Source organism: Culex pipiens, chromosome 1 (assembly GCF_016801865.2).
Source record: "Culex pipiens pallens isolate TS chromosome 1, TS_CPP_V2, whole genome shotgun sequence".
In the NCBI taxonomy this organism is placed as follows: Eukaryota; Metazoa; Arthropoda; class Insecta; order Diptera; family Culicidae; genus Culex; species Culex pipiens.
The window spans coordinates 127,877,321-127,899,522 of NC_068937.1; the positions used below are offsets into that span (position 1 = coordinate 127,877,321).

General features: G+C 39.1%; 1 protein-coding gene across 10 annotated transcripts in view; it reads left to right on the forward strand.

Annotated features, from left to right (window-relative positions):
* The window catches only part of LOC120423330 (collagen alpha chain CG42342), a 204,462-nt gene that overhangs the window by 102,533 nt on the left and 79,727 nt on the right, over positions 1 to 22,202 (forward strand). For 6 of the 10 annotated variants that reach the window (XM_052706543.1, XM_052706542.1, XM_052706545.1 and 3 more), the window contains 3 exons: positions 15,355 to 15,390; positions 15,649 to 15,720; positions 17,161 to 17,229. In XM_052706543.1, coding sequence (XP_052562503.1) covers positions 15,355 to 15,390; positions 15,649 to 15,720; positions 17,161 to 17,229 — 177 coding nt within the window. The remainder of the gene's footprint in view (positions 1 to 15,354; positions 15,391 to 15,648; positions 15,721 to 17,160; positions 17,230 to 22,202) is intronic. The other 4 variants (XM_052706546.1, XM_052706549.1, XM_052706550.1 and 1 more) reach the window with 1 other exon arrangement.

The following is a 22,202-nucleotide window of genomic DNA, read 5'->3' on the forward strand; positions in this document are numbered from 1 at the left end:
GAGTAGGAAGGTTCATTTGTTTACAAGTGACTGACAGCTACACTGTAAAATGAACCTTGTACAAAAAACAATATATTTAACCTGAAATTTATTTTTTCGATCAAATTTCACCACTGTGCCCTTCCAGATTGACGCTGCCTTTCCAAAAGTGAAACTTTTATCCACCGGGACTTTTCCGGATCCCGTCGAGAGTGGTCCACCCACAAAAAAAAACTGGACTCCTCTTCTCAAACACTTTTCCTGCGCGAGCACTATCGAGCAGGACGCCAAAGGACTCCGGGTCGTAAATTTGCGTACATGTCAGTTTGCATTTATCGGCCACAACGTCGCTCGTCCGGAGTCTCTCCACTGCCCTCTGGGAGGAACTACTTGTCAAACCCCGAAAACGCAAAGCTTTTAAGCGTGCGTTTGATTGAAATGGAGATTGATTGCGGGACAAGTCAGCCTGGGGGATGTTTTTCCGGAACAAACCCGGAAAAAGTGCGGGGCCTTCCTCTTCCGAAGCTGTCCTCCTCGACGACGAGCGCAAATTGATTTAGGCGACGTCGTCCTGGCCAACTGGGATGCAACGTGATACGAAGAGCAGAAGATTTGGCCGGCAAAATTTCGAAATTCATTACACTCTTAACGATAATTTACGGTTATGCACTTTTCGAGGGCGAAAAGTTCTCGCTGGCGTGGCGAAAAACAACTTGCATTTGGTGGTCGTAAATTTTGGGGCCGGTTGTTTTTCCTTCCGAAGGCGAAATTATTACCGTCGGGAGCACGTGGAGAAAGATCGGGGCTATTAAATGGAGGAGGGGGCGGTAATTAGTAAGATGTTTATTATTGTAAATAAAGTGTTGCGGCAAATGGGGGTATAATAACAGAACAAAGTCACTGCTTTGCGCGGAGAGTAGCGGTGACAGTTCAAAAGAGTCATGTTTTTGTTGAATATTACACGATTCAGTTGACTCAGAGCAATTTGACAAAAATATTTTTTTTAATTTTTCAAATAATTTTATTAAGCGGAATTAAGCGTGTAGCTTTGTTTACACTTTTTTGACAGCTACACGACTATGTTTTTTAAACTATTTTGAGCAAAATGAATTCCAAATGTTAAATAAGTTATCAGTGAGGACAAAGAAGCAGCGATGACAACAGTACTGCCCATAATTGAAAATTCGGCTATTATGCCAAATCAAGTATTCCGAGAAAAACGCGTTTTAGTGTTTGTGACAAAATCTCCGTCAAGGCAATTTCCCATAAGAGTGGCATATTAGCCGTTTGGTTTTTCGCATCGGCAGCCAAGTCTAAGCACTATTTCTGTAAAATTCAAGTACCAGAAGATGCGTTGGAACATCCTCTACCACCTGGTGCTAATATCTCGTTTTTGCCAAAAGTGGATATTAGCCGTTTTTTCAATGGTGGGCAGAGTAGCAGATCCCAAGGCACACGCTTGACTGACACTGTGAAATTGGTTCTCATTCGAAGCAGATGCTTTCGCTGCGACGTGCCAAATCCTGTCTGACACAAATTAATTTTCATCCGATGATGCGCGCAGCAGTGACAGCAAAAAACTTACTGACATTGTCACTTCTGCTCGGTTGACGAAATGTGACAGAACAAGTGGCCGGCGCGCGAACATGTTAGATTAATTAATTCGAAGAATCGTTTCCAGATTTATCAAAACACGCTCTTCAACTAGAGTTGTGGACATAAATTGCTTCACTTTAACGAGAAACATAAATAACACTTTCAACGCTCTAGCAAATCTTGAGCAACTTGCAAAAACTGTTCACGATCGCAGATAATCCGCAACCTCCCTTCAATTCGTCCGTTTGGCAAACAAGTTCATTTAATTAAAACTCAATTTGAATCCCATTTTAAAACGAAAAACGGGCCGCGACAAGTTTCTATTTACCTTTTTTTTTCGTTCGCTCCTCTCGATCCGATTTCCCGTCCAATGAACTGAAACTTACCGACCCGGGCCCAGTGTTGCCAGTCAGCGCGCGCTGCAAGAGTACAAAAAAGACCAGCTAATTCGATTTCGTCGCCTTTTTCATGCGGCGCGACCCTTTTTTGCCGAGCTTTCCGGAGCTATCAACAGGAAATAATCGCAGCCAACAAAGTGACTTCTATTGCTGCACCTGGAGCGGTTTTATTCGAAAGGGAGCAAAAAAGTAGGAGGTTCTAACTTTATTTTGCGCTGGCGAAACTTTGCTTGGGGTGCCCACAGTAGGCGAGAACTGCAATAAGACGCTGCTGATGATCGCAATCGTCGTAGCGAGCTCCGGGTAATAGATTTTGCTCGGCGGAATTTTTTGGGGAGGCACGGAAACTTTGAAATGCATTAAAACCTTTTTAATTCAATTTTTTTTAATGTGCCAGCAAAATTTAGCGTGTAGATTTGTTTACATTTTTTCCATACGAACTTTCGTTATCACTCAGGTTCTGCAAACCCCTAGGCAATACCAAACTTACTCAATGATGAGTTGTAAGGGCAAACGTAAGATTTGGATAAATTTTACTGTTAATTGTATGATTTTGAAAACTGGGTGGTATTGAAAACAAAAAAGTGCTGGAAGGATCAAGCGTGTGACTTTGTTACATCGATTTGACAGCTTTTTACACACCCACAATCACTCAGTTTTATCGTAAAAAAAACTTTCTCAATTATTTGTGTTGAACTCAAACTTCAGATTTGGGTAAATTTCAATCAAAGTTTAGCGAAAACATATTCACCCAAGTTTGACGTTTGGCCTTCAAGGTTAAACTAGTTATGTTTCGAGTTTAAAAGATATCAAAATTAACAATTTTGAAAACATTTTGAACATATATTTTTCGAACAACTTGATCAAACAAAATTAAGCGTGCAGCTCTGTTTACCTTTTTGACAGCTACACGCAGCGATGAGCTGCACCATTTTCGCTTATTTTTCAGTTGACAAACTTTACTCTTTCCGTCCCACCGGAAAGAAATGGGGTGGGGTCCGTCCGTAAATGAGAAAGTGCGAACGTGCCCCGACCAACTGGACTGCTCCCGCTGCTGCTCCAGATTGAGCTGCCACAATAAAAAGCCAAGAAGTCAAACAGTCCGACGGAGGAGGACGGTCTGTTTGTGATATCTTTCTCAGATCACCGCTTCACTGGTGCGGCTGGTCATGATGATGCAAGGTACTCTGGGGGTTGAACTGCAACGCGCTCGCTCTCTCTCTGCGGTCGACCCGGGTTCTGGTCCCTGGTCCCAAGGAAAGCAGCAGAATATAAATGACTTTCCCCCAGTGATTTGTTTTTCCTTGGCGAGCTTTCGCAACCAGAAAGCTAAACACAAACTCCAAGAATGGTTCGTCGTCGTTGCACTGGGTTATTTAGTGCCCAAGACCTGGCTGGCAATTACGTACCTCCCTCCCTCGTTTGCTTCGTTGTGAAAATGGGAAGAGGAAGGGACACTGGTGGCTTCGAGCCATCCGGGATCGGACGCGCTGTTTTTCAGCAGCATCAGCAAAGTGTTTGCAGTTAGCGAGCGAATACATAAATTAACTAGAGACTAGGGAAGGCTAATCTAATAATCTACCACTGAGTTGTATGCGTTTTCTGTGGGGAAAGGAGGTTCCTTTTACGATTTTTTTATGTTTACTGCAAGCAGTATTGATTCAAATTAGCTCAAATTAACATTTAAATGTTCAAAAGCATTAATTTAAGACAAAATCGAAGTTACAATAAGGGGTTTTTTTTATCTAATTTTATGTTACGTTTATTTGACATTTGATGATAAACAAGAAATGCATTTATCCTCAGAAAATCGACTTTTTTACTCTGAATTCTATAAATTTGCATCTCAAATAAATACTGATAATTTTTCATTCAAAGTTCATTTGACAAACCACACTTCATTTCAAATCAGTCAGTTTCCGCCATAACAAACCCCTATCAAAAATGAGTAAAGGGGGAAACTGTCAGATTGGATGAATTCCACTCAATTTTCGTATCAAATTTTAAGTGAGTTCACATATTTGCCCTTTTTATCATTTCTGAGTAGGTTCGGCTTTGCCTAAAACTGAGTGATTCAAAATTAGCGTGTAGTTTTTTGAGATACCTTGATTGTGCTTTGAATAAGAAACAGGGTAAATTTCGAAGTATTCATAGTTGGGTAGATTTTAATGACAATTCTTGCGAATTTGAGTAAAATGAACAAGAATCTTATTCAATTTCATCAAATATTTGTTGAGTAGACTCAAAGTTTTGCTCTGTCAAATCTTAAGTTGACGAATTCTGAGTCATTCTATATTAGCATGTAACATTACAGTTGAATTCGACTTTACAACGACATAAATCGTTCCAAACTGCTTTTATTTTTGATTGTTGCATTTTTTACTTTTTAAAGATCAATAATTCTATCAAATCTCTATATATTTCGTCTAACCGCGTAAATCACGCCTCGAAAAATCACTCACTTTGCGACAAAATTAAGTCGCAAAAATCAGCGCAAACACTTGCCTTCCTGACGTCTCGCCGCCATCATCATCAATCTGGAGGAGCAAACACAAGACGATTTCAGAATAAATTATTCCAATACGTCGCTCGGAAACCGTGCCAGGGAAATTTCAGACGTCTTGACGGGTCCTCCTTCGAGAAGCCAATAATCTTGAGACAAGATTCCGCGCTGATCTCATCTCTGCGATAAAGCGCGATAATCCATTTTTTTCTGTCATTTCGCCGCGATAGAACCGAGCTGTCAGCCGAACATCATTGAATATAAATTAATTTTTCGCCGTCTTCGACGACGACGCACTGATGATGGTGCGGAAATTTATTACTTTCAAGTGCGTCTCGCACACCCCTCGTCGCCGCCGCCATCTTTATTCGGCGAGCTGTCAAAACAAGTGCGTGTTTCGTCGGGTGTAAACAAAGTTGTCGCTTCCCGGGGGAAAATGAGCCGGGTATGAGATTGAACGCCCGTCATGCATCATTTTTAGGCAGTTTAGAGCGCTCTGGTAAATATTTGATGGATGAGTTTCGTTTTTCTTTATTTTGCTGCGCGGCTAAACGTCAAACGTTTTGCATCGCCTACTTTGTTTGCTCACGCCCTGTTGATGCAGTTTGACGTGGTGTGGGTGCTTCCGAAGAAGAGAGGCCTTTGTGTCTGGCACGGCAGGAAGCACTTTTGCCCTGTCGAGTTGATCCTTTTCATACGGGCCCGGATTATGTGCTTGCCGTTTGACCCCCTCCTACTCGAGAGGTGGGGGGACCACTTTTGCCGCTTCTCCTGGGAAAGGTTAAAGTTTCTGCTTCCTTGACTTTGGTGTTGCAAGTGTTGAACAAAGTGGCACCTCTTGCCTAGAGTCGGGTTTTTTGTCCAATCCGGGGAAACCTAAATAGAAGCAGATGAGCTGGAAAAGCTACACCGAGTAAAGCATATAAATGGCCGTCTAGGGGATGGAAAGTTCTCCATTTAAGGACCAAAAGTCTCTGCTCTGGAGTGGCAAAAATTAGCTTAAGCTGTTTAATTATAGTCACGTAAATTATAGCACACCTCTCCCTCGTGACACCACCTTGGATTCCCCACTTTGGAACCTCCCCAAAAAGACCTTCATCTGTTGCGGCATCCGCACAAGCACATATTCCGGGCTGAAAATGATGACTAATGTTTACCACTTTTCCGTTCTTTCCCGTGCCAACCCTGCCAGCAAGACGGAGAAGGAGCAGCAATCCACCTTGTTAGTTTGGTATAATTCCGTACTTACAAAACGTTGCTCATTTATAATTAATCTTCTTTTACCGTGTGCGGCCCCGACGAGACGAAAAGAAACGCTGCTTTTCCAGCAGTTACTGGGAACTGACACCACTCGTCTCCGTCGATTCGGAGCAGGCTGAACTGTTTGAAAAGAGACTAGGGTTCCTTTCAGCTGTCAAACCAAGTTCGTCTACTCATACCCAAAATTGTGCAAATCAACTAAAATCTTGATTGAGTAGCGTGTGTAAACAAAACATTTTCGAGAATTGGGTCCTAAAATGAAGCTTAGATTGCTGATATTATTGTTTACAGCGATAAAGCTTATTTTTCTGAGTACAATGACCTTTTGTACGACCACAAAGAGTTTAAAATGGATTTTCAAATCAATTTTGAAAAATTAACCTCGCGGTCCTTCTTGACAGAAAAGCTCCTACTTGACAGCTCGTTCCAAGGGGACCATAGTTGATTCATCGAAAAAATGTTGTCTTGTCAAAAAAATTTTTGCGTCAAATGAAAAAAATTTTGATCAGAAATGGTTTTTAATCGTGTTTTTTACCGTTGTAAATAAAAGTTGACATAGGGCTTTAGTACCCAATTCAACGGTTTCAATTCAGCATTACCCAAAATAGTGGAAAACCGACTAAAATCATTATTAAGTAGTTCCAAATTCAACGCAAACCGGTCAATCTGAGTTAAGCGTGTGTAAACACAACATTTTTGACAGCTCGAATTTGCGTCGATTTTCGTACACTGAGAAAAATCGACTGAGCAGAAACGCAACCTTTCACGTTTACTCCCTTTTCAAATGGCTACCATTTTCCGGAGCATTCCAAGCGTGTAAACAGCGCAAGCAAAAGGGTTGCTTGGATCGCCCAACAACTGTCAGATAATACCTCCTGCGTCAGCTTTTCCGAAATTGAAATTACCATTATCTGCTTTCCACCGCACAGTTTTAAGCAAGAAAAAAAAGACAAAGGCGGATTTCGGGGCATCAGTTGCAACTCCGGGTTGGGTGTTTGCTGGGCTGGAAGGTATGGCAAAAGTTGGTCCTCGCTCCTTCTGGGAAGCGGAAAATGACGACACCTCCAACATACGTCCCGTTTTGCGCCCACGTGGAATGTGTGCTTTTTGGTGGGAGTTGTGCCGGTGCTATGTTATGTGGTCTGCTGCCATTCGCAGAAGGGAATAGTTTTCCCGGGGCAGGGAAATGGCTCGTCGAGGGGTCATTTTCTGGTGCGATGGCCATGTGATGATGGTGAGGAAATATGTCTAAAATTTGGCTGGAATTTGGGGAAATTTGGTTGTTATTTTATGCTGGGTTTGTTGACGATGTGAATGTTTCTATGGCGATGTTTTTTTATCAGTGAAGTTTTGCTTGAGATATGCTTTTGGGTCCTGCGTAAAAAAGGATAAAAATTAGAATTTAAGATTTTTTTAATTTTAGAGTTTTTGAATTTGTGACTTTTGAATTTATAAAATTTTTTTTTATGTTTAATTTTTGAATGTTTAATTTTTGAATTTTAGAATTTTACGAATTTTACAAATTTCACGAATGTTACGAATTTTACAAATTTTACAAATTTTAAGAATTTTTCTAATTTTTCGAATTTTACGAATTTTACGAATTTTACGAATTTTACGAATTTTACGAATTCTACGAATTTTACGAATTCTACGAATTTTACGAATTTTACCAATTTTACGAAATTTATAAAATTTACGAATTTTACGAATTTCACGAACTGAACAAATTTTACAAATATTACGAATTTTACAAATTTTACGAATTTTACGAATTTTACAAATTTTACGATTTTTACAAATTTTATGAATTTTACGAATTTCACGAAATTTACAAATTGTACAAATTACACGAATTTTGCGAATTTCACGAATTTTAAAAATTTCACGAAATTTACGAATTTTACAAATTTTACGAATTTTACGAATTTTACAAATTTCACTAATTTTACGAATTTTACGAATTCTACGAATCTTACGAATTTTAAGAATTTTACGAATTTTACGAATTTTACGAATTTTACGAATTTTTGGAATTTTTCGAATTTTACGAATTTTACCAATTTTACGAATTTTACAAATTTTACAAATTTTACTAATTTTACAAATTTTAACAAATTTTACGAATTTTAAAAAAATTACGAATTTTAAAATTTTTAAGAATATGACAAGTTACGAATTCAACCATTTTTAACAACTTTAAAAAAATTACCAATTTTACGAAATTTAAATTTTTTACGAATTTTGCGAGTTTTAAAAATTTTACGAATGTAATGAATTTAACAAATTTTACGAATTTTACAAATTTTAAGAATTTTAAAAAATTTAAGAATTTTAAGAATTTTAAGAATTTTAAGAATTTTAAGAATTTTAAGAATTTTAAGAATTTTAAGAATTTTAAGAATTTTAAGAATTTTAAGAATTTTAAGAATTTTAAGAATTTTAAGAATTTTAAGAATTTTAAGAATTTTAAGAATTTTAAGAATTTTAAGAATTTTAAGAATTTTAAGAATTTTAAGAATTTTAAGAATTTTAAGAATTTTAAGAATTTTAAGAATTTTAAGAATTTTAAGAATTTTAAGAATTTTAAGAATTTTAAGAATTTTAAGAATTTTAAGAATTTTAAGAATTTTAAGAATTTTAAAAATTTTAAAAATTTTAAGAATTTTAAGAATTTTAAGAATTTAAGAATTTTAGGAATTTTAAGAATTTTAAGAATTTTAAGAATTTTAAAAATTTTAAGAATTTTAAGAATTTTAAAAAATTTAAGAATTTTAAGAATTTTAAGAATTTTAAGAATTTTAAGAATTTTAAGAATTTTAAGAATTTTAAGAATTTTAAGAATTTTAAGAATTTCAACGGACATAGACGGGATAATCTTACTTAGTTGCACATTTCACATTGTGAAGATTACACTCTCATCCGTTTTTCACCTCAACTTCGCCCCAGAAGTTTTTCTTCCCACGGATAAACCAAAAAAAGCAGAAAAACTCCCAACATCAGGTGGTGGTAGCACAAGTTAATCCGCAATTTAATGTAGTTGCAGTGTCCTTCCCCTCTTGTCTCAATCCTCAATCCCCCTTCAACATTTGTAATGTTTCCCACTCATCCTTTGTTCCGTCCAACACGCTAAACGCAACCATTTGAACATACACGCTCATTTGCTGGTGTTATTGTTCTTTTGTCTCTTTTTCCCTTTTCTCACAGCATCCTCACTGCTGCACTGAGAAAAAAAAAAGTGTGCTCGACGCATATTTCAGCATAATGCCGTGCATATTTCGCACATTTCTTACCCCTCGTCTCCTTCTCTCGTCCCCGTTGTCACTTGTCTTGTCTGGCATTCGCTTGACTCTTTTTTTTTGCTCTGGCAAGGCCTTCTGCGATCGTCGTAACGTAGCTGCTCCCGGGGCAATATGTTGACTGCGCCATCGGAGTGCCCCTCGTTTCCTCACGGTATCTCTCTCTGGGTTATTATTGTTGTTGTTGTTGTTGTTGCCATGGCAGCATATGCCGCTGCGTCGTCGCATGCTACAATTATGCTCGAAAATAACACCACAATCTGCGTGGAATGTTGGCAAGTAAATTTGCGCAAGTACCGAAAGGGGGGGTGCGCACCCTTTGATGGGCCCCTCGGACGACGTCAAAAACAGTCGCAACTCACTAGTTTGAAGTTGATCTGTTTTTGTTGTCATTTAGTAGATTTAGTTTGTGCAATCGATGCAAACAGTGAGAGTTCGTTTCGTTCCATTTGACATTGTCAAACCAATGTTTGAAAAATGTAAACATAACGAGTTTCCACTGTAGTGCTTGCAAAAGGGAAGGGAAATTGCGCTGAAGGTGTTTCCTTTTATGTGTTGGCTTTTCTCATGTTTTCAATGTGCTTCCCTTCAGAATTTTTTTCTTTCCATTCTTCACAGAAGGAAGCCTTTTGCCGAAAGATGGGTGTCTTATTCTCGTGTTTTTGTTTGTTTTGGGGGTTACTCTTTTTTTTATTGTTGCTCACGCGTCTCATCTTGTCAAGTTTTCTTTTTTTTCGGAAAGCAGTAGAATTTGCGGAATAACGCTCCCTCTTTTGGGACCTGTCGGTGCGTTTAAGATGATTAAATTGTTCGCGAAAGCGGATTTTACTGTTTACATGGATTAACGCCGACTTTGCAGTTTCCCACTGTAATTGTTGTCAAATTAGCAGATCTGATATCAACTTATCGGCATGACTGACAGCTGTCAAAAGCACTAAAACAGATGCTAAGAAATCATTTAAAGAATTGCCACAACGATGTAAATGTGTCTTTTTAAACAAACAATACATCCTGCTCATTCTTAATGTAAACATTAACTGGAGTGAGCGAGATGCACCGTTTGTAAACAAATCCATATTTATCTATTTACATTGGTTAAAATTCTTGGAACTCCATAGAAAAATTTCAATAGGGCGTAACCTTGAATGTAAACAAACACTCTAACCCACTCATACCCAACGTGAACTGTCACTAGTGGGATAGACTGGGTTAACCTTGAATGTAAACAAACACTCTATCCCCAATCATACTCAACGTGAACTGTCACTAGTGGGATAGACTGTTTGTTTACATTCAAGGTTACGCCTTTTTGAAATGTTACTACTACTGCTATTGTTTTAGCAGGAATTTTTTGCCTAAAACAAAAACCGGTCGAGATAAGCTGAAGAAACAAAAGTCTAAGAAATGACAAGATAATAACTCTTTAAACTTCTCAACTCTCTTATCCCTTTCAAAACCGGCTTCAAAATTAGCATCCGACATGCACTTTGCTGTTTTCATTCCCCTCTAAACCTCTGTGCCTAATGGAAGTTCCGACGGGCACTCCAAGTTGTGCCCTGTCAACTTCATCCTAGTTGGGGCGAATTACATCTTCCGGAACACACTCACACACGCGCCGGTTTTGTGGTTTCTGTGGTAAATTCTTCTTAACAGCATCGTAGTAGTCTGGTTTATTATGTTGAACTCAGCTCACATCTTCCTCATGCCTTCCTGCTGCACGTACGAACCAACTTGACTCTAAGAATATGTGTATCATTTTATAATTATCTCCATATCTCTTTTTGTCACGACGACGGCGCCAAAGACGACAATGTAGATGCTCTCTCTATCTCGACTTGTACTTGTGAGATTCTGTCTATTAAGTACGGTGGAAACCTGATAGTTTGACATCAGAATCTGACATTACTGTGTAGAAACCCCGTAAGAAATGCGGCAATTTTTTAGGTTGTAGAGCCGACAATAACATAAAACAGCTCGATGTTGGGTGAACTGGAGTGACAGCTGTCAAACTGTCCTGGGCTTCACCGTTAAAATTGTCGGGATCAGAACCCAAACAAATCGAGCGGAGGGACTCAAGGGTTTAATTGAGGTTATGAACCCCGTCCGGCCGACTTGAGCCCTTATCGTCAGCCAGCCATCGTTTTCCACTTGAACGATGATGACACCGACAGGAGCGATGAATTTTTGATCGAAATTTGAGATCTGAAAACTAAGAGGGGGAGGGAAGACGCTTAAGTAGCTTCGGCGATTGTTATTCTTGGCGCGAGCGACGAATTCTCTTCTTTTTTCGCTGATGCTATTGTCTGGATTTTTATTGGATGCTGCAGCAGTAGCTTCAAATCATGGGGACCACCAAGAGAAAGAAAATTTGCATCTGAAAGAAGCGAACAACCTTTGGAAAGTCTGCTCGTCTCTTGAACGGAGAAAGGGTGACGATGAAATCGTGGGAGAAGGGATCGCAAGATAAACGGGACCGAGAATCTGCTACTGCGGGTGCGTTTAGGAATCTCCTTTTTTGTTTGGAACCCCTTTTCCATATAAAGATTGACATCGAATGGTTTTAAGAACATTGAACTTTTATTGTGCTAGCTGAAAAAGAGTTGAGATTTAAGATTAGAAACATTTTTTTTCCTTAGCAAGTCACGTAACTTCATCTCATCGAGTAAAAGCAGTGACATTTAAAAGTCAATTAATTTCTTTAAAAACCTCAAAATACAGAAAAATTTACCCATCCCTTTTCCGGTGGTCAATTTTAGTTCAATAGTTGATCTAGTCTTCTTTGCCGATTAACTCAGCGATTCTTCGCGACTTCATTGCACGTAAGTGGAACTTTACCAGGATATGCAACTGGCAGTGTCTCCTTGGATGATTGTGCCACTCCACCTACACAGCAAAGCTGGCAGAAGCGCGTTTGACACTCCGTTGACAAGACAGACAATGAAAAGCACAAAACCACCCAATAAGAATTTCACCTGATTAACATTTGTAGGACCGACATCAATCAAAAACGACCCGAATGAAAGTTCGCCTTTTGTAACTGGGACTTTAAAAAAAGTGACAGCTGTTTGTTTGACGCTCGAAGAGCGTACACGCTGAAACTGGAAGACTCATTTTTCTGTAAATTTTAGAAAAAATGGTCGGTTCGTCCGTTCGAAAAGCGTCGCTCGACTTGCTCATTGTCATCACACAAACACACGCGTGGCAGCTAGAGCAACGACAAGCTGCTCCGTGGCACCGGAATTCCTGCGAGGAAGTAGGTGTTTATGGTAAAATGCCTTCTGCACCCACCTTCTGCTGGTGCAGGCAGGCCATAGGACGCCGTGTAAAAGCATGTGGTTCGCGTCAGTGGCAGCAAATAGCATCGTCGTGTGATGTTTTCACGGGGTCTCTTGTCTGCTGCGAATTACCGTGTACGGAAGTAATTTTAGAAGGTAGAGTTGCATTTTGACAGCTGGAACTGTTTGGCAAATTCGTCTAGTAATCCAATCATAATATTTACGTTTTTTTTTTGACAGTAGTGGTGGTGTCGTTTTGACGTGGTCAAATGGATTGCTACACCGCCACTACTGTCAAAAAAGGTAAATGTTATGATCGGATTACTAAACGAATTGACGTGTAACGTTACACAATTTAACGGTACAGAGAAAAAAAAGTTGATCCCAGCCAAGAGGACGCACATAGATCACAAAAGGGAAAAAAGTACCTTTATAAACTTTGTTATTACCAACCTGCTGTACGTCATGAACTACTACGTGGAAAACATTTAAAATTGAAAAAAAAAAACCAAGAAGCAACACTCTTGGCAAACCTCCAACGCCTACCTCGTAGATGGCGCGATTTTGATGAATGAACCAGGAGATGTAGTCTGGCAGCACTGCTCCGTTTCCGGCTTGGGTTTGCGTCTAGAGCGATGCAAATCGCAAGCCGCCGGAAGGCGAATTAATTCGATTGTAATGGCGAATGTAAATGCCCCTTAAAAGCCCCACTGCCAAAGTGCTCCAGAACGCCGCATAAACACATGTTAATGCACTTATCCCGGAGCCAAAAGTCATGGCTTGCTGCCGACGCCTTCTGGAAATTCTGGAAGTTTTGCACACAAGTGCATACGTAAAAGGTGTCTACCCGGGGCTGCTGTCGGGAACGTAGAGAGGGGCCTGTTGAGCCAAGTTGCGTTGTGCGGAATTTACATTTTATGATAATCACATAATAATAATTTACAAATTTTAAACACACTATAGATGTGACGAGAGGGGGGTGAGGGCGAAACTTTGTCGTCTGTCAAAATTTTCGGGCCAACTCGCACGCAAGTTTGGCGTATTTGCATTTAGATTGCTTACTCACACGGGCAGTAATGATTTGTGTCAAGTGTAAATTGTAAACAATTTAATAAAAGTGTCATCCTCCCGTTCGTGCGCCGTGTTTACTCATTACATTATGCTGAAATGCTGTGAGGACTGAACAAAAAGTGAGGGGCGGGACACCATAAATATTTAATCTGCTGCGTTTGATCAAAGGTGGCCACGGAGAATGCGGAGTATGGGCGCGAGGTTCGGACGGAACATTCCACTTGGACGTTCCACGTGCGGTGAACGCAGTAGGCATGCTGGAACGACCAGTACAATTTTAGGTGGTAATTTTGATTTTTGGAACAGGGATGTCAAATGAATGTTTTTAATGTCTACCAAAATGATAACAAACTTGTCTGAATTCGACTTGCAGATATCTGCAAATTTTCATGCAAATCTGGCATCACTGTGTTGGAATTTTGGCTTTAAGGTTTAATGTTTAGTTTTAAACCAACAAGTTCAACCAACATATTGGTAAATGTACGGAGTATGGGACCTTAAGTCAAACCACATTTTAGCCCGGAGCATTAGGGATTATGCTTTTCCTGGTGTCTGGCCCTGACCGGTACAGCATATGTGTGGCCACTTTGGTCGGTTCTGAAGTTTATCTCGGCAGCATCAGAGAGTCAGGTTCGGTTGAAGTTGGTTGCCTTCTGGCAGAGTGTGTACGTTCCATTGTTCACATACCTGGAGAGGTGTGAGATGGCAGACTTCCACGTGGAAAACACCTTTTGTGAGTGCGAGTTGAGTTATGTGGTAGCTCCTTTTGTTTCCAAAATATGCTTGCAGTTTCCTTGCTAATAGGCGTAAAATTTGATTCTAAATTTCGAAACTCTCTCTTTTTTAAGGAGCTATTTCACTACCGCAAAAAAAAACTCGCACTTTTTTCGTGTTTGACAGTTTGCCAAACTCGCAAACCTACAAACAAGGCAAAATATATACAGGCCGACGTTTGTACAAACAAATCCAGACAAACAAACAGAGCAGGCAAACTGGCAAACTGTCCAAAAGTGCGAGTTTTTTTGTTTGTTTGCCGTAGTGTAATAGCTCCTTCACTTATAAATGATAATGTTAAATCAGCGTTCCCCCTTGCCTACACGTTCATTTCAAATCACTCGAAAATCTTAAAGATTTGCCATACCTTGTTCAACCTATCGAGGTTTTTAAGCGACGATGGCGTTCGAATGGCGAACGCCCGAAATGTCAAAATCACGCAGTGGTACCAACATTACGGAACAAGTGTTCCATGGCATGACAGCCACATTTTTTTTCTAATGTTGGTGCTACTGCGCGATTTTGACATTTCGGGCGTTCACCATTCTAACGCCATCTTCGCTTAAAAACCTGGATATACTTTGGATAATGACATTTCTTTGTTTATCTTACACGCACATTCAAAATCACTGTTTTCTTCCAAATAGAACTCAGAAATAAGTAAATTTTCCGTTACTCAATTCTGAGTAGGTTCATTTCTAACGAAATGTGATTCTTTGTTATGTTAAATACTACAAAAAACAACAACAAAAACAAAACGCATATCTCACACAGACTCAAACAAACCCATTTATTCACACACAAATCCACTTCGAAAGCATGGCCTACTACTCCTGAACCGGTCCGAAGTTCAGTCTCCCCCCGAAAGTAACCCCCAGCAGGTCTTGAAAATTGTCTATTTTACTATCAGTACTCCAGCATCTTTCCCCCTCCCACTCCTCCCCTTCACATCCAACCCAGCTTTATTTATTGCCTCTCTGTTTATCTCTCGAAACGATAAAAAGTAAACGAAACGCATGTTTCGGAACGTCAGTGTGTGAGAGAGCAGTGTGACAACACCAAACTAATCGGATTGTTCGTTCTCTTTCTCTCTTTTTTTCTTTTTCCTTTGACCACAACCATGTTCCGGTGTTGTGACCTGCGGCGTCGGCGTCGGTTACTACGGATTGTCCATTGTCGACGTCAAAACAACTGACCAGGGGCCAATTGGTCTGGACGGTCCCAAAGGAGAGCCGGTAAGTTTCGGACGTTACACATGTCTTCTTGAGAGAAGGTTTGAAAACAGTAAAATTTCGATAGTTTGACAGTTACTTTTTGGTTTGACAGCTGGCAACACTGTTGACTGGTTTGTTTTGATTTGTTAGAATTCTAAAAGTTGATTAAAAAGTTTGTCAAACCATCAGGGTTTTACTGTACTCAAAGTAGACAAGTTTTCAATTAAAATCATTGTTTTTTTTTCTCTCTCCTTTGTCTGGTTTGTGTCCATTCTACAGGGACGAGCCGGTGACAAGGGCTCGAAAGGTGACAGCGGAATGCCACCGATAGACGTGTTCCAAACAGTCAAGGTAATTTATTTTATTGGACTTTTTCTTCGTCTTTTTATCGTTTTTTAGGTTAGATAAGGGTACTGGATTTGTCTGTTTAGACGTCAAAAAGTTTAAAAATAATTCTTCCAAAGGGCGTAACATTCTATTAAATCAAAGTTACGCCCTTTTGAGTTACCTAAAAATTCGATTCGCCGTAATGGAATTCCGAAATCGAAGCACCCTTTAATTAGGGACCAATCACGGCGTTGGCTCCGAAGGAGGGCCGGGACCTCCCACGGCGAGACGCCGGAAGCCGCCCTGAAATTAGCTGCAGCGAATGATTGTATGCGTGTGTGTCATACAAAATGACAGCCTGGCCAGAGGGACCACTTTCCGGAACGTGACAAATGGGACGCAGGAACCACTTTGTACCTCTATCTATCAATCGTCGTCATCCTCGGGACAGAAATCGCAGGTGGAATATTTCAAAAGGGCGTATTGGAGGGTGGCTTTGTAACTAAAAGGTGAGCGGAGAGATAGGCCCTTTTCAAAGAACGATCGCGAAATGGTCCGATGTGTCGCATGTCAAGAGGACATGAAAGCATCCACTTAAAATCGAAGCAATCCACGTGTGTGTGTGACCCCTCCGCACGTGTGTTTGCAGAACCACTCAGACTACTTTGATCGAAATCGAACGAAGTGATGGCGGCGATGGCTACGATGATGTAATTATGATTAATTAATTCAACGAAGGAGTAGTGAGGCACTCGTCGAGACGCTTCCCAACCGTTTGCGCAACGCTTGGCAATTAATTAACGTGAAAGTGGGTTGTCCTGCCCGGAGTTCTTCAGGTAAAGTGAGCAGCTTCCAATACACCCCCATCAACAGCTGAGGACCTTCGTTAACCTCGCCCACACATCTGACGGGTACACGCAAATCACCTTGCTCATGAAATTGGCCATGTCAAGCCCCATAGCAGAGTGTTCACCCAACGTCGCAACGTTTAACACGTCCGGAGATAATAGGATGTCATGATACGATACCATCACCCTACGCCATAGTAGGCGCTGCGTTACACCATCACCATCTGTCACTTGAACACACTGCAAAAAAGAAGCTACCACGAGTTCCTTCGCAAGCGTACGATAGCATGGCCGCCTAGATGGCAGGTCATTTACGTAAAATTAAACTCAGAATTGCTGTTTCCTTCCGTCCTCGCCTACTCTATACGGGATGCACCAGAAGTCTTCTAATGACGGCCACCACCACCGCCGTGATATCAGAGATGCCAACTTTCGCCATTAGATCCCGTCGCCAACCCACGCCAAGAGCCATGACAGTAATTTCTGTTCCGTTTTTTTTTTCCTCCCTCTCAACCAACTTTTTTGCCGCCGCCTCTTCCACGGATAACAATGACGACGTCAAAACGAACACAAAAAAAAACTGGCCACACTGCCCCCACCGCCATCTTGCGCCCAGGGATTAAAACGATCCGTTACGACACTGCGGGGCGGCTCGCTGGGATACGCTGAAATAGTAGCCGTTAAGGTACCCACCATAACCTCCTCCACCTCCACACTTTGTGTTTTCTTTTATACTTGTGTAGAACTGTTGTTGTTGTTTTGTAGAGCTAACCAAAGGAGATTCCCCTTAACCATTTTTTTTTTGCGCTGAAGATCTCCACTGGACGAGATCCAACCTTACCATCTGTCTGTGCAAAGATGGACGAAACGTCAAAACAGAAAAAAATGGCGGGAAACTCTTGTTGCACTGCTAGTTTGCACTCATCGCTGTAACTTTTGTTGTTTCGTTTCGTAGTAGTTCGCCGCGCACACAATAGTTTCGCTTTCTTTCAGGTGCACTCTCACACAGACAAAGACAGACACGCAGAAAAGTTTGCGATTATTAAAAACTTGTGCTGGTTGCTAACTTCACTTTGGATGCTGTTTGTGAGTTTTTTTCCCGTCCTTTTTTTTGAATGCAGTAATTTTTTAGAGCCATTCTTCCCGGCAGAATGGACCGTAACTAACTAGATCTTGGGCAATAAGCTCATCTGAGTGGGGACACGGTGTTTCTTTACTGTTATTCGGAATTTGGTATTAATACCCCGTAAGAAAACGCTACGATTTGTTGCTTGTAGAGCCGACATAAACTAAAAACGGCTTGATGTTGGACGAACCCAAAGTTTTTCAAAACAAAACATTCACATTGCATCCCACCGTGTCCACAACGAACTTCTCAAAACTGGCTTCTCCCGACGACCACCCAGACTCCGTCAAGGCTCCCGGAAGAAACAATCTTGCCGGGCAGTAATCGCAAGCAAACTTGTAACAAGGAGATTTCCGACAAGATACACCAGAAGCAGCAGCCAACCGCTTTTACACAATGAACACATTTAACCCACCCCACCCGTCTCCTACGCCACTGCCCCGCTTGGCCTACTCCGCTGGGAGAGATTCAACCCAAGGATGAAGAGCAATCGTCTTACTGACCGCAACGGCCAACCGAAAGCCATTTCCCATCATCAAAGTGGGACCGTCCGCACACAGTTTCCCACAGAGGCAAGTGGGGGACGTGCGAAAATTACGTGGCCCGGACTAGGTTTGATGAATAGAATCAGGTCTGGTTTTTTTTTTGAAAAGGTCCAATAAACCAAATTTTCAGTTTATGCTTTTTGGGTGTGTTTTAATACCCCTGACTCAAGGCGGTTTCAAAGACGCATAAAAAGCAAAAACTGGAAATTTGGTTTATTGGACCTTTTCAAAAAAAAAAAAAAAACTCCAGAGATTGACTTTTGTTGACACTTTTCGGCACCTACAACAAACGTCGAACTTCTCTAATTTATTACCGAGGTAAACACACAGTCTGCCCTGCTCATGTCAATATTATTGTTTACTTTAGGAGCGAGCGTTCTGAACTGATTGTTTACACTTTTTATTTGGCCCACTTACATTGTTTTACTTTGAGTATTTATGTTTTGACGTTTGCTGTGGGTGCCGAAAAAATGAGGTTATGTTAACGGCGGGTTTTACAGGTATCAAAAAATAGTTAGAAAATCTGGTTTTATATGGAGATACTTAGAACAGTGAAAATTTGCCCACTATCCGGACAAATTTCATCAGATTTTTTCCGTAGAGTAGTTGAGCATGCCAAACTTGACCGAAAAACGTTTTTAGCTGAATTTTATTTTTTTTAAAGCCCTACAGAAAAAAAAATCCGACGACCTTTGTATTTGATATGTCAAATTTTCACTTTTCTGAAAATTTGCACATAAAATCCGGTTTTTATGCTAATTTCTATCTACCGCTGGCAAAAAAATCTAAATCTAATATTTCAAGTCTGATTTTCAATATATCAAAAAAATTATCGCAAAATGATTTAACATCATTACAGTTATGGTACCATCATTTTGCAGAATACCAATTAATTCATAACAATTAATTTTTTCCATAAGTTTACGTCTTTTACCGATTTTTGGTTCTGATTTGGTTTTTTTTAAGTATTAAAAAGTCATTTTTGATTGAAAATGCATAAAATTAATACATTTTCAATAAAAAATATGTTAAAATAATAGCCGTTGTGCAATCTATTCTGAACATTTCACAATTTTTTACTATTTTTTTTCTGTAAAAATTCTGATGTTAGTAATTTTTTTGCACCCTTTTTTATTAGGAAATTTTGAAGGCGAATGGACAAAAAATTGGAAATAAAATACGCAGGGCTGCGGAGTCGGGTCATATTTCAAACGACTCCGACTCCGACTCCGACTCCGGCTTTCTCAGACTAACCGACTCCGACTCCTACTCCGGCTCCGGCTTTCAAAAAATGGTTGGCTCCGACTCCGACTCCGACTCCGGCCTACCAATTCTAGCCGACTCCGACTCCGACTCCGACTCCAGCTTTCAACAAATGGTTGGCTCCGACTCCGACTCCGACTCCACATATTTTTAAATGTTTCAAAAGTTAGTCAACTATTAATAGTTAATTATTTTTAAAACATTGATAAATAAGATTATTTAAATACTCTCTAAGCGTCATGTTACAAGTTTTATACGTTATGGAAACAGAAATCGAAAAATATCTTCAGTTTTAGAGGCATTTTGAGAAGAACAGTTTCGTAAATAAATTTGGAATTATTAGCTTAACCTCAAATTTGCAAAAAAAGTATTTAAAGCTAATAAATTTAAATATTAAATTGTTATTTTTGAATGAATAATTAAAAGAAACCTGGCCTTAATGATCTATTGAACATTAAAATTCAATTTGCTCTTTTTCTTTTTCTTTTTTTTTTTTTTGTATAAGAAGCACGGTGACAGGCACCTTGTTTCTTAAATGACAATTTAAACGAAACATTTTTTTTGTTTTTTTTTAAGACGTACATGGACATCACGCCATGGCTGAATGAGATTATCATTGCAAATCAATGTATCTGAACAATTTCTTCGTGGAAAGGACGCTTAAGAGGTCCTTTTCAAATATCTGTGACAAGGAAAATATAATATATAACAATTTTTTAATTTATTTTAATTTAAAAAATTAATATACATTAAAAAGGAGGCGCACGATACTTCGTGAATCTTCACCTAAAACGAAGCTTTATGAATGATCTTGTGCCTCCATCAAAATATATGAAAAAACTTAAAATATAATAAAAACAAGTAAAATATTTTCTAGGTCACAAGTATTTAATTTTTTTAAGGTACATTGATTTGCAATGATAATCACCTTCCGTAATATTGGCGTGGGACATACACTGCCCCTGATCGCATAAATGTCCCATATGCATTTTCATCGATTTCGAGTTATTGGTGCAGTTTGATTCAAAATTGTGTGCTCTTTCACGAAAACTTAACACGTAGCCTTATGTATGGGACAAACTTCAAATGCGTTTTTCTCAGCTTGCTGTTTTTGCATACGGGACATTTATGCGAACATGGGCAGTACAGTATGAGAAAATTCTTACGGGTTGATAATATTTTGATTTCGTTTTTTTAATAATATTTGAAAAATAAATTAAAATCCTTTATTTTCTTCTATACATTTTTTTATTAGTTCATTTTTGTACTAAAGTCTTGAGATTTGTTCAACGATAATTTGCAACGATATCAAAATAGTTTACCTAAAATCAACATCAACATCAACATTCAATGATTATTTCAAAATTAGTTGCAACTTCTTTTGATATTTTTTGTTAGTTTCAATTATTTTAAATGCAACACTTTGATTTTCTTGTACTCAGTTATACACAAAATGCACATGTTGAGTTCCAAGTAAGAGATTTTTATTATCGTTGATTATTTGTTACAAAAGTTAAACTGTCAGTGACTCTTTTTCGATTTCCAAAAACAGTAATTACTAATTGTAATCTTTTTATGTACCCCGTAATTTTTTTCCTAAAAAATGATTTATCTTAAAACCTCCAAGACATTCGCTATCGGGGTAAAAGATGACTGTGTGTGTTCTTTTTTCAGAAAGAACTGGATGAAATTTGGTCAAATTTGAATTGGAAGGGCACATAAATATAGGCAAAAGGAAGCAGTCAAGAATCAATTAGATATGTCTGACTACATAGTAAATATTTTTTATATATATTTTTTTTAATTATGATACTACATATTTGGGTAAGAGGTTATCATTTAGTGATTATAGTGAAATAACACAATTAGAGCTTTCCAATAACAATAAAAAGCTTCAAAAACATAATGGCATCTGATAAAAAATTAAAAATTAAAAAAATGAAAAAATGGCGACGCATTGCATGCGACGTAAAAAACAATTAAAAACATAAGAAGTTTTGTAAATCAAGCTGTTATATAGTAAATACTGAACAATAAAAAAAACATATTTTTTGTTGAATTTAAGATAACTCCGACTCCGACTCCGACTCCAGGTTATCAGAAATCTTCGACTCCGACTCCGACTCCGACTCCAGCTCTTAAAATTTAGCCGACTCCGGCTCCGACTCCGACTCCAGCTGTTCGAGTTTTGACGACTCCGACTCCGACTCCGACTCCAGGTCCCCAAAAAGACCCGACTCCACCGACTCCGGCTCCGACTCCGACTCCGACTCCACAGCCCTGAAAATACGCAATGATCTTATTATTTGCGATAAGCTAAACCATTTTTGAAACATATTTTTTTCGAAAAGTTCGGAAAACATCAGAGTAGTTTTATCCGTTTTCACAAATCGACTTTTCTTTGATTTGGATAATACTTCGTCCTTGAATTCCCTTTGTCAAAAGCATTCATTTTGCATATTTTTCTTCGATCTTATGATTTATGATAAGATTGACCATTTTTGGAAAAAAAAAATCGAAAAGTTTGGACAACATCAGAATTGTTTTGTCCGTTTTCGCAATTCGACTTTTCTCAGTATTTTTTTTTTTTTTTTTTTTTGATTTGGATAAAACTTTGTCCTTGAATTCCCCATGTCAAAAGCAGTAATTTTGCATAATTTTTTCCATTCAAGTCTACATACATGCTGGTCATATTTTTAGCATCTTTTTAGCCATATTGCATGA